General features: G+C 42.3%; 1 protein-coding gene across 4 annotated transcripts in view; it reads left to right on the forward strand.

Moving 5' to 3' along the window:
• TMEM132D (transmembrane protein 132D) overlaps positions 1–12,346 on the forward strand; it is a 269,350-nt gene extending 257,004 nt beyond the window's left edge. For 3 of the 4 annotated variants that reach the window (XM_061355391.1, XM_061355389.1, XM_061355390.1), the window contains exons 6-9: positions 3,907–4,112; positions 5,181–5,454; positions 6,842–7,033; positions 9,521–12,346. In XM_061355391.1, the coding sequence (XP_061211375.1) occupies positions 3,907–4,112; positions 5,181–5,454; positions 6,842–7,033; positions 9,521–10,693 (1,845 nt within the window). In that variant the 3' untranslated portion in view covers positions 10,694–12,346. Of the gene's footprint in view, positions 1–1,957; positions 1,982–3,906; positions 4,113–5,180; positions 5,455–6,841; positions 7,034–9,520 lie in introns of those variants that run through there. The other variant, XM_061355392.1, reaches the window with a different exon arrangement.
• The last annotated feature ends 779 nt before the right edge of the window (positions 12,347–13,125 follow it).

Raw genomic sequence — 13,125 nt, forward strand, 5'->3', positions numbered from 1 at the left:
TTTGACTTTCAGCTGGGAACAGAGCTGAAAACACACACCCCAAAACAACCAACAACCAAAAACCCCACAACCCCAACCCCCCTCTTGCATTTTATAGTGCGTTTAATAGTTTTCTGAAATCTATCACTGTGGAGACCAAGCTTTTGCAACCCCATAATTCCCTTAATAGCTCACTGTCGGGGAGCTGTTGTTGATTTAGTGCAGGCCCTCTCTTTGGCTTGCACATGCATCCAAGGGTATGTGCAGTGGCTCCATTCATGCGTTTAATAAAGTTGAACCACAGCCATTGCTAATGTGTGTGGTGAGTCATGGAAAGCAAGGACTGGAGAGCAGAGAAGAGGGCTGGTACTTAAAGGCTGTTTATGAGAATTAACACCAAAGAAAAGGAACTACTTGACATAGCAAGGAATTGAAATCCATTACAGGTTGAAAAGGAGACATGGGCTCAGAAAAGGCAGTGGCAGCAGAAGCTTATCTGTGCTGCCCCCATCAGCATTAACATGGAGAAGGTGTGCGAGGAGGAGCCCATCACTCTCTTCGCCTGTGTCAGCCCTGAGGACTGCCCAGAGTTTGCCAGCTGCTGAGCTGCGATGGATGGTTTGTGTTCATGTGCAGATCTGTCCTGCAGAGGCTCAGCTGAGTCCCACCAAGCTCATTTCACTAAATATTCACTCATTTCCAACAAACAGCTTAGAAAACTCAAAGGAGATGGAGAAACTCAGTTTTTCTTCTTTCTCTACATCTGTCCTGGGTTCAGCAGTAGCAGTCTTGTGCTGGAAGATGGATTGTTCGGATCTGTCTGTAGTAACACGGACATGGCTAATCTGCCTTTCTATTGATGACCTGTTTCTGAATGTCCTGGCCTGATTTACGAGAATGTACTGTACTCTGCACCATGTTTTGCTGTTCCTCTGTTAGGACTGCATGCAAACTGCAGTGAACAGTGATGCTTATTCATTCAAAGAGTGAAGGCTGGCTGGGAACCGAATGAGCTCATAGTTGTTGCCGTCTCCACTTACAGAAAGGAAAACAGCAGAAATGGGTATCCCAAGTGTAGTCATTCTTTTCCTGACCATCAGTTTGTTTTATAAATCATAATCCTGAAAGCACAAGGTCATGGTATTTATTGAATCATTCATATAGTAGGTTTTCAGGGATGTATTCTTTTTTTAACTCTCTTTTTCTGTAGTATACCCTGATAAAATTGGAACTGAGATCTGTTTGCCTGCCAAATTTTCTTTCTCTTGCTATTGCTTGAGCTTTAATGAATTTAAAATCTGAGAGTCTGATTCCCATCTCTTGCTAGCATAATACAGCAGTTACCTCTGTTACATGGGAGAGTCTCAGCCTTTTTCCAGTCCCTATGTGCTGCTCTTCACACACACACAGTCTAATAAGAACAACAGCCAAATCCCCCCTGTGCTATCTATGGATGCTTTAAAAGCCACTGCTCAGGGCAGAGCAGACACATGCAGGGGAGGCTGAAGGGGTCTGCTTGGAAGAGGGCTCCAAGGGCTCAGCTCACTTCTCTGCAGTGTTTGGAAACATTCCCCAACTGGTTTTCATACTGCAAGACAGTTTACCTGTTACCTCAAATCACTAGGAGATGGTTTCAGCCCTAGGTTGATCACCCATGGAGACATTTAATTGCCTGATGTGTTAACTAGCTAATATTCAAGAATATGAGGTGTTGCTAGCTGGAAGCAGAGGTGATGAGGAAGTCACACTGAAAGCTATTACCTGGCCCCATGCACCACTGAAGTTAAATCCCTGTCTTCAGGCCGTTCACTTGTAGGTATGGTGCAGCTTGGCAGAGCACAGAGACAGGTGAAGGACCTCAGGGCAATCAGCTCCCAGGGAAAATGTTTTCCTCAGGGTCACTTTGCCTCCAGGTTTGATCTGTTGCCTCTCAGGTGCGAATCAGCACTTTGAGGCTCTGCCCAGTTTTAATTCTCACTGGCATCCCAGTGAAACAGGAGAGGTAGGAAGCAGTAGACAGGGGTTATTAGCACATTGGAGAGTTGTCTGGTCTGAGGAGAGCACTTAAAATACAGAAAGGCAACAGGGGTAAATGCAGTGCCAGCAAGGAATAGATGATTTCCACTTACCAAGGTACCCCATGGGGTGGGAGAAGGAGAAAATGTACCAGGTACTGGCTGAAGGTCTTCTGACTTCCTGCCCATCAGACTGTTGGACCTTGCAGGTGAGAAGTATGATGTAGTTCTCACCCTGAAAAGACTACACTTGAATTAGTGTGCCTTCTGCAAGGATGCACGAATAACGTCTGCTCTCTTGCTGCTGCCCAGACATGCAGTTCCCAGAAGGGATGTGCTTATGCCTTATGCCTATGAAGCTTCTCCTGGAGTTTTGCAGAGTCTCTTCTTCCTCAGCTCAGGCCAGTTTGGATGAACACTATGATGAAGTGGATATTACAGCAATGCCACAGGCCCCAGCTGGAGCAGGATTTGTCTGTCCTCAGCTGCCTGCTGTGAGGTCCTTTCCCTGCATTGCACAGCCCCATGCTCTGAGGCTTTTTTGACAGCAACTAGGTTTTATTTCTGTGCAAGACAATGAGATTAGATCCTCACAGGAGCTGTTAAAAGCTAATGTAAAACATGCTAAACGTGAGAAAATCCCCCAAACCATAATTCTGCCTGTGAATAAATTCCTTACCTTCCTGCTGAAACCAATGGCTACTGTAAGACATTGATCTTAGAACAGCCATTACTTGCAAGAGAGACATAGCAAGAGTCATCATAACTCTTTTTGGAACATAACCTGTGCTGAGACAAGCAAGGATGGAAATGGATTTGCTGTGGATCTATCTGTAAGGAGGGTTGTTGTTGTTGTTTAAAGATAATAATATTAGGAATGTAAATTATCCTATGAAAGCTGGTGGTATTTAAATATGATTTAAATTCATTTAGCATTCAAACAGAAAAGGAAAAAATGGCATTAAATTCTGATGGGGATGAGACTGCATTCTGGAGTTAGAAATATTAAATACATTTACAGAATGGAATAGAAGGTCTGAATGGTAATGGATTGTGAAAAGAGTTCAGAGTTTTAATAGATCATTCCTTCAGATCATCAGCACGGTAAAGTGGTAGTTAATAAATTATTAGACATGTACATTTACTCATATATTTTAACCAGCTGTAATGAACAGGTCCTGTCAGCTCACCTAGATCCTTGCAATAGCTGCTAAATTGCTTGAGTCAGATTTAGTAACTCTTGGCAATATTGATGTCCAAAACTGCAGGTAATAAATAAAATGACATCAGGCCCAGCTTGAGCAGAACACTGTGTAAGACTTGTGTCAGGCTTGCAGCTGAGGTGGTGTTTGGCACCAGTGAACACCACTGGGCATCAGTGGGTTCTTCCCTGTGACTGGTTTTTGGTTGATGTGACCAGCCCATGCCCTGGACATGTAATGGGACTCCTGAAGAACCTTTTGTCCCATTTTGGGGTTGACTAGAAAAATCTGTTCCCTACTCAGTTTTGTATACAGGCAGCTACCTGTTCCTCCTCACGGGTATGTGGTATTCTTTGGGCTGCACGCAAAGTAGAGGAGGAGGAGGATAGTAGAGTCTGACTGAGCCTTGGGGAGAGGACTATCCTAGTGTTACAGTGGGAATTAAGAACAGAATAAAGCTGTTCTTTTATCTTAAACTAGAAAATGTTTATAACAGAAAAAGCCTGCCTTTTAAAATGATGCCAGATTATAACAGGCTGTTAAGGGGTCATGCCACTCACCTTTTTTTGTTTTTCCTGGATGTCCTCTGAACTTGGAACTACTTTAAACCTATATCCTTTCTCTTTCTCCCACTCACTTTCCCAGCATGTGGTGTACTTTATAATTTGTGAAGAGACTCACTAATTTCTTATTTTTTCTCCTTTCTTCAGGTTTCTGACAGATGTGACTATGTCTTTGTCAACGGGAAGGAAATGAAAGGCAAAGTGAACGTCATAGTTAATTTCACTTACCAGCATCTGAGTGCCCCTTTAGAAATGACAGTCTGGGTTCCTCGTCTCCCACTGCAGATAGAGGTCTCTGACACAGAACTAAATCAGATCAAGGGGTGGAGAGTCCCCATCATCTCTAATAAGAGGTAGGTTTCATTAGAGGATGTTCATTCTAGGATGTGTACGTGCCAAAGTCCTGTCAGGGCCAGTGGATCTGAACATGCTTATTTGGCATTAATGCAATTCCAGTGTAAATTTGAAGGTCAAGCAGACATTTATTCAGTAGGTTCCTGCAGTGGACTTACGAGGGAAATGAAGATGCAGGTTGCACAATCCTGCGCTGGAAATCAATTTCCTTGTGTAGTGCTAGTGATTAGGATGGGAAGAGCCAATTGGTCAAGTTAGGCAGGATTGGCCATCAGGCAGCAGGAAGACATCAACAAGGACCAGCTCTGGCAAGGCTGGTCGTTCTGCAGCCTGGTTCACAGGTCCTGCCAGTTAATTTATCCGTTGTCAATGATCACAACTAGTACATACTTGTTTCATATCACTGTAGGGTCCAGTGCACTGATCAGTGTCTTGGAGTCAGGACACTGGTAACTAGAGCTTTAAGGATTCTGTTCATGCCCACAGGTCAGTGGTTTGTGAATGACAAGGCAGAGGAAGGACATAGGTAGATCTAGATTGTTTATGTCTGTTGTCAGTGTTATTAAGAACAAATTGATAAAGTAGGTACTTGCTATTCCCACCTACCTATGAAGACATCATTTATTACCAGGGTTCTGTTAATATCACAGCAAAGAAATGGGGATCTTGATGGAGACATGATTTCAACCTGAATGGCACACAGGAAGAGGAGATTCCCATGGCAACTCAAAGATGTTTATGAAAAGATCCAGAAAGAATAAAAGTGGGAAGGTCCTGAAAGTAAGAACTTAACATGGAAAATAATGAGAGATATTTGGAGAGGACAGTATGGTACCAAAGTTAGCAGGCCAGTTGCTGATTTCAGTTGCTGTTTTGGAGATTTAGGCAGCCTGGAGGTCTCAGTTATGAACAAGGAAAATAGGATTAAAGTGGGGGAACCTGGCTGACTTCAGAAATGCACTGAAGGAAGCAGCTTCAGCAGAGCAACTGAAAGGGACAAAGGCCCCTTGTTGAAGCAACTCCTAGCACCAGTTTAAATTACTTTTTCATTTGTGGTGTCCTACCAGGCCAGCCAGGGACAGCGATGATGAGGAAGAGGATGAACGCAAGGGAAGAGGCTGTGCTCTTCAGTACCAACATGCAATGGTGCGAGTCCTCACACAGTTTGTAGCTGAAGCCTCAGACCCTGGTGGCCAGCTGAACTATTTACTGGGTTCTGACTGGCAGATTGACATCACTGACCTGGTGAGTGACTTCATGCAGGTGGAGGAGCCAAGAATCGCTAAGCTGCAGGACGGACAGGTTTTGATTGGGCAGGAGCTTGGAATGACAACGATTCAGGTAGGGAAAATTAATTACTTATGCCTTTTCCTCCATTAACCCACCACCTGGCAAGCTCAAGGCATGTGTTACAGAATGTAAATATTGGGGCATAATTCAGAATATGCACAAAGCAGTAATAATCATTGGCACTTCTAGAATGATGTTCAGAACACTGACTGAGAGTGACAACTACGTTATGTTCTCCAGGGGTGCAGATTTAGCTTCCTCAGTTTCAGCCAATATGGCTAAGACTATGGCCTGTAAGTACCACTGTATATGTGGCTGTACCTTAGTGTCCCCACTCTGGACTAACTCGCTCTGGAGTAACACCCATAGCGAGTTACTGTGATGCATAGTAACTCACCTATGCATCATCCCATTGGCAGTTTTTCACATGCTGTGGAAAGAAACAGCAGCCTAGAAAAGAGAGTCCCAGAGGAGAAGGAAAAAATAAGAGAGATTAATTCAAAATAAGAGAGAGGTTACAAATTAGAAAACATGTTACCAAGCACTGGAACAGGGTAAGAAATCTGACTCTCCAAACATGTTCATCATCTCCGACCGTCAAACCAGAAAACAACCACCGCACTGTCAGTAACAGAGGTTGTCAGGGCTGGAGAAATGGGATTTGAGATTTTTGACTTCCTGCAAAATCTGTTAAGATTTTCTGAATGGCTTTCTGAAGCTCTAGGACTTCAGTGCTCCAGCAGATGCACATAAAGCTGTGGAGAGAAAAATCTGAGGGGAAAAAAAACCTGAAAGCAAGTTAGGTTCAAATAATGCTTCTTATAAACTGCTTCAAATATGCATGGTACCCTGTATGGATCATTAAATTCAACTTGCTTCCTAATGAGCATCTTTGGATGTCAGGTATCAGTGCACTGACCTCCCTGCACATCTTTTTAAACCAAAACAAGTTTTCTCTGTCAATTTTGATTACAATACCCTGAGTGGTTATTGTAGCAATAGATTAGCCTTTATTTCTATAGGATAGAAATAAATGTCATTTATTTAGTGGATTTTATATAAATCTGTAGATTGCATTATATATATGCTACCTAAACCTACAATCACTTATAAAATAATTGCATTTCATATAAAGATTACATTTAGATTACAAATAGTTAATATATCTGAAGCAGATGTGGTTAGCATATTGAAGAGGCGAATGGAATAGCTGATTACAATTAAGCTGGTAAAAGCTGTTATAAGCACCCTATTATTGCAGAAGAGTTACAAAATGTGACTAGTCATTTTTTAATCATATTTTAATAATGTCTATCTGCTAAGAGTAATTCTGCCTATTAACATAAATACCAGTTACATGTATTACAGCAGTTCTGTGTAGCTAGTTTGCTTGGTGCTATGCAAAATGGCTGTTGCTAACTTTGATTCTTCTTTTCAGATACTGTCCCCCCTTTCAGATGCTATCTTGGCTGAGAAGACAGTGACAGTTCTGGATGAGAAGGTGACAATAACTGACCTGGGAGTGCAGCTGGTGACTGGATTGTCACTTTCTCTGCAGCTCAGTCCAGGAAGCAATAAGGCTATCTTTGCTACTGCAGTAGCACAAGAGCTGCTCCAGGCTCCAAAGCAGGTACTCTTGCCCACATGTATTGTATTGTGGGAGGACACCAATCTGATTCAATAGATCTGCCATTACAAGCTGATGGAATCAAGCAGATTCTTTATTAATACTGTGCTAATAAAACATTTTCCTTATGGGCACTTTTTATTTAAGGCCACCAGGTGCCCTTACAGAAAACCAAAGATCTAAGAAAAATGGCACTAATTTTAAACAACCCCAGTCAACAAACAGGCATCCCCCATCTGTCATGGCTGCATCCTATAAATAACGCATGAAACTCAATGTGTCATAATTAAGCAACAGCAGTCTCCTCACACTCACACCCTTTCTGTGCCATCCAACATCTACTAGGTCACACGACATACAGGCAGCTAGGTTGACAAGTTCAGCCTCCCACCACAGGTATCCAAATCAATTCTTTTAAGTCCATCTTTAAGTGAGGAAGTGTAATGCCTTATGGCAAACTCCATTAGTTACTTTTTGTGAGCATTTTAAGAAGTTGGGGAACATCCCTTTCATTCCAACCCGTTATTAGAATATCAATCAGCATCATTGACTCATTTCCTGATTTGTGATTTCATAAACTAATTTTTTTCCCCATGTTATTCTCAGCTCCTGTACTAGGGAGCCAACAGTCACCAAGGGCTTTTGGACTTTGAAATGTCCCCATCAGTCCCTCCTTGATATTTGTCTTTGTGCTTCTGTCTACATTTGAAATTTTAACTTTTTTTCCAACCCAAATCCATCAGTCTGGGATGTACATCAAGGATGCACTGGGCTCTTAACACTTAAACATGTTCTGAGCTTTAAAGGTAAAGGATCATGACATGCACATTTGAAATCTGGCCAACTGTTGAGATGCTTTAATTCATCATAGGGTCTTATCCTTGGGAAGCAGGGTGAGAAATAATGCACAGCTGCTGTCTTTATAGGGTGATAAAAATCAGGCTCCCATAGTCTTCCAGGGAGTTAAAAAATCAGTGCCAGGTAGTTAGAAATAAGATGAGTGAGCTAATCCATTGCTGACATGGGGGAGTTAAATAAAATACCTTGAAATCAGCCCAAAAGCTGGGGTTGATGGCATTTAGTCCCAGTGAGCTGCACAGCACTGACATTTCAGTTCCGAGAAATGGAGTGTAGATGAATCCCTCTCTGGATGCAGGGGTACACTCAGAACAACATTGGATCAGAATTACACCAGCGAGGAAGATGTGCACCTTACACCCTTCAGGGACCAACTTCATTTTGAAAGGCATCTAATTCATTCTGTTGCTTAGTAAATGATTTTCCAAGCACAATCTCTACAACCAAAGCAAAGCAAAATTATTAAATGATTAGGCAGGTTTAAGCAACACAGTGGGAGGATGAAAGTTGATGACACAAATTCTTTGCGGCCTTCAAGAAACATCCAAAGATTAATAAACACAAAGCTGGGATTTATAACAGTGTCAGCAAAGTCTTAGGGCTGTGTCCTGAAATAGAGACAGAAGCAAGTCTCCCATTGAAGCATGGGGAGCTTTGTAGCTGTAAGGATTTCAGAATCAGGCCAATAGATTATGCACAATACAATCCCAAAAGACTGGAGGCTTATTCTCCATGATCTGAACAGGTGAATGACTATGTGCTAGAAACAGTTTAAAAGACAATACTATATATTTGTTCTCTGTATATATGTCAATTTTGAATGGCCATTTTGATGGCCATTTGGGAGTCCTTATGGGAGCAGATTTTCAGAAATGGGTGAGCAACTTGTTTTCTGAGATCTGAGAATACTTTAAAATGTTTCAAGTTAGCAACCAAAAGTCAAGGTTCCCAGGAATGCTGCAGCACTACACACGTGCAATAGGCAATTAGTACTCAGGTTTGACCCACTTAGACTCAGTAAGCCTCCACGCACTCTGAAATACACAGCCTGCATTGCTGTGACACGAGATTAAACCTCATTATTGTATTGCTTTTAATTGCTAACAAGCGTGAAAATTACCCTGGCTGTTTCCTAAAGATTGGCTTGTACAAAAGGCTTATTTAATTTGAGAGACAAAAATCAAGGGCTGCAGGTACAGAGCCATGCATGGACCTACTTGCTATATTAGATATTTTTTAACATGTGTTGTATGTAATAAGAGGAGACTTTGTATTTTAAGCAGTTTAGAAATAATGTAACTTTTTTTTTTCATTTGAATATACGATAGTAAATGATCTCAGTCACTGGTAATGCTTTCTGACATGCAATTTATTATGGTGCTGAAGTAGATTCTTCAGAGCCCAGGGGATGCAGCTTCTTTAAGCACCTTTGGGGAAACAAATCTTATTATCAATGAGTGTTTTAAGCTAGCATTTCTCTTCGCATCTTGGCAATATATTAATTTTACTGCTCTCCCTTTTTATTTCTTTTCTGGTTATAAGTGTTATATGGATCTTGAGAGGATGAGGGACAGAACATATTTCCCTCAATGTTTATTCTGGGTATGCATGTATTTGTTTTATATATTATAGGAAGCAGCCATCAGCTGCTGGATCCAGTTCAGTGATGGATCTGTCATGCCCCTGGATATTTATGACTCCAAAGACTTCTCCTTGTCAGCTACATCTCTGGATGAGAAGGTGGTCTCCGTTCACCATGACCCCAAATTCAAGTGGCCTGTGATTGCTGCTGAGACAGAAGGCCAGGGGACACTGGTGAAGGTAGAGATGGTGATCAGTGAATCATGCCAGAAATCCAAAAGAAAGAGCATCCTAGCTGTTGGAAGTGGTAGCATTAAAGTCAAGTTTGGGCAGAGTGATGCCAACCCTAACATCAGTGACAGTAAACGCAGAGGTGCTGGTGTCCACCTAGAAAATCATGCCAGTGACCGGCGTCAGAAAACTACTTCTCAGGAGCGAGATGGCCAGTATTACAGCTCCTCAATGGGCCATGAGCAAGGCAAAGGAACCACCACTCAAAGGTCTATTCTAAGTAAAAAAGAAGACAGAGAAAGCCTCTTGGATGATGACAGCCATCTGCAGAACATCCCAATAGACTTCACGAGCTTCCCTGCACAGGTGGATTTGCCACGAAGCAATGGAGACTTGGAAGAGAATGACCTAGTCCAGACACCTAGGGGTCTCAGTGACCTGGAGATAGGGATGTATGCTCTCCTGGGAGTCTTTTGCCTGGCAATTCTGGTTTTCCTTATAAATTGTGTCACTTTTGCTTTGAAGTACAGAAACAAACAAGTTCCCTTTGAAGAGCAAGAAGGCATGAGCCACTCTCATGACTGGGTTGGGCTGAGCAACAGGACAGAACTTCTGGAGAACCACATAAATTTCTCATCCCAACAAGATGAACGTATCACAGCCATTGACAGAGGAGTGGACTATGAAGAGAGCAAATACCTCCTCAACACAAATGCCACCAAAAATATTAATGGACAGTCTTTCAGGTCTACTGAGTCCACATTCACTGAAGGGAAAGAACAGAAAAGTGAACCAACTACTTCTCCTACCTCTAAGAGGAAACGGGTTAAATTCACCACCTTTACCACCATCTCCTCTGATGATGGGTGTCCAACTGTCAACTCAGTCTTGATGAGCAGTGAGGATGACATTAAATGGGTCTGCCAGGATATGGACCTGGGGGAGTGCAAAGAACTTAAAAACTATATGGAGAGATTACATGAAAATGTGTAGTGAGACACAAAAGACTCTTTTTGTTTGGTTGGTTTGTTTGTTTGTTTTTCACTCACCTTCTGCCTTTAATTTTGGGTAGTGGGGCAAAATGTTGTATTGATAACATGAATCAGCTGGTGGATAATAACTCAATGGAGCCCCAAGAAGCCACCCAAAAGCAACTGGGAGAGCAAAGATCTTGGACAGCTCTTAAAATGCAAGCCTTCTCTGTGCTCAGAGATGGAAGTGAGAGATGTGTGAGGGTTTTTTGATGCATGGTAACATGAAAAAAACAAAAGCTTAGCAAAATAATACGGTCTCATTCTCTGAGCTTTCCCAGGAAATCAATAAATATAACAAACTCCAGTTCACACAGGTCTGCTGTTCAATATTGCAAGCTTTGGTTAAAAGCAAAAAATTGGTCTCAGAATAAATAGATCCGCAAAGAGAGCGTGTCAGTCAAGGCACATGCAGAGAATGGCCATCCATGAACATGAATTTAAAGCTGACAAAAAAACCAACAGTGTGAGCAGATCAGCTCCCAGAGCTGAAAGGTCAGGAGTTTCCAAAGAATCTGGAGGGGAAAAAGGAGTAACTGGGCTGTTTACAAACCAGCATGTTTGCCTCCCAAGCACTGAGAATGGATACACATATACAGTTAAAACTGAAACTCTCTTTTTAAGTAGATGCCAAGGTAATAAACTTTGCCAGCCAATTTTCAGTATTTCTTAATTTGTAAAATAGAAGATGCTATCTATACTCAGAATATCACTCATATAAAGGAAGGTCTGTTTTGGAAAGTTTGAGAGAACAAGCTATTTTTAGAAGCCCACTTTACTTGATTGTCCTATTTCAAATTTGTATTCCCAGCCATTTCCCTGGAGCGCTCCCCATCTGTTATCCTGAGGGCACTTACTAGCATCAGTCAACTTTGGAGGCACGTGGTTTCCTCCCTCCCTTCCATGCACACTCGCTTCTCCACAATGTGCTCTTGCCAAGCACAGACATCTTGGTACCACACTGGTACTTGCTTTACATGCTGTCATGTACCAAAGTTGGCCACTGCCTTGGGTAAGTGTAGCTTGTGCTGAACTCGGACACCAACAGCAGTTGCCTCGTTGTCCCCCCCCTTCCCTAGGAGAGGTCAGGTTGTTCTGTTCCCTCTGTTCATGCTTCTTTAGACCCCTGCTCAGCACATTTAGAGGGCACTCGAAGGTCATGGAGGAGTGCTGACATTCAACACTGACGCCTGAGCAGCTAAACTTGGTAGATAACATTTGTTTCTCCCAGAGGTGATGATTATCTTCTGCTTTCCCCTGATAAGGATGTACATATGGTGGGATTTCAGTGATTACTCTTTGAATCTGATGTGCCCTCCAGCCCTAAAACCATGACATTTTTGTGAGGTCCAAAAGCAGTCTCCAGTGACCAGTGGCAAAGTGCCAAAGCACTAACTAAAATGAAGTTTCCCTTTATTTTCCAGAGTGAGCCCTTGCCCTCCTTTTCTTATTAAGTCTCCTGTCATTGAATCTAGGTTGCTCAGTTTAATACACACTCACCCTCCCACAAACACTTAGATTGAATCCCTCTATATATAGAATGTACTGTAGATTGTAAGAATGTAATATATATATATTTATAAACATGCCAACTGTGAATAAAATTTGCATTTTAGTGGCTTCATTTTTTTTTCCTATTCTGAACATCTCTTTCTTTTCACTGTCAGAACATTTACCCCGAAAGAGACTGGCAGCAGTGTGGAGACTTTCCTGTGATGAATCGATGAATTAAGGTTCATGGCACAATCTAGTCACGATGTTTTACATTGTGCAGTGTTGGGAGAAGGTATAACTTGAACAACATGTTGTGCTACAAATGTATTTGCACCGAGTCACCCTTCCAAGATTTGAATCTATTTGCAAATAAATCCACATGCATATTTGTAGCCTGAAAGCCTGATATGTGAGTTTCTGGGTTTGCTGCTATTGGGAAGATCCACATTTGGCTAAATGCCTTTGATGACAAATTTAATAGAGTAAGTTGGTATAAATAGGGCAAATGTGCCCAAAAGTTTGGAGATCAATACTTGCATGTCAGATGGTCTTTGCTTTCTTTCAGCACCTCTTGCCAAGGCCTGGATTACTCAGTGCTATTCAAGCTCAAGGACAAAGTGCAGCAGTGAGGACAGCACAGTGCAGGGCCCACTCTAGCTCTGGATGAGCTCTCAGGTGAGGGAAGCAGCCTTAAGTGCTGCAGCAAAGCCCTGCAGCCTCCCAGCAGGTTCAGCAGTATTCCAGCCCACTTGCATCCAATTCCGGAGCTATTTTGGGTGCTTTTTACACATCACTACATTGTGTCCACAGAGACTTCCCCTAAGCAATGTGGAGGTCATGGTAGAAGTGGCCAAATCTCAGCTGGCAGTCTGATGCTTGCGTGCGTGCGTGCAAGGTTGT

Source organism: Neopsephotus bourkii, unplaced genomic scaffold (genome assembly GCF_033783945.1).
Source record: "Neopsephotus bourkii isolate Nb327-2 ecotype Australia unplaced genomic scaffold, CSIRO-AGI_Nbou_v1 NB_795, whole genome shotgun sequence".
Classification (NCBI taxonomy): Eukaryota; Metazoa; Chordata; class Aves; order Psittaciformes; family Psittacidae; genus Neopsephotus; species Neopsephotus bourkii.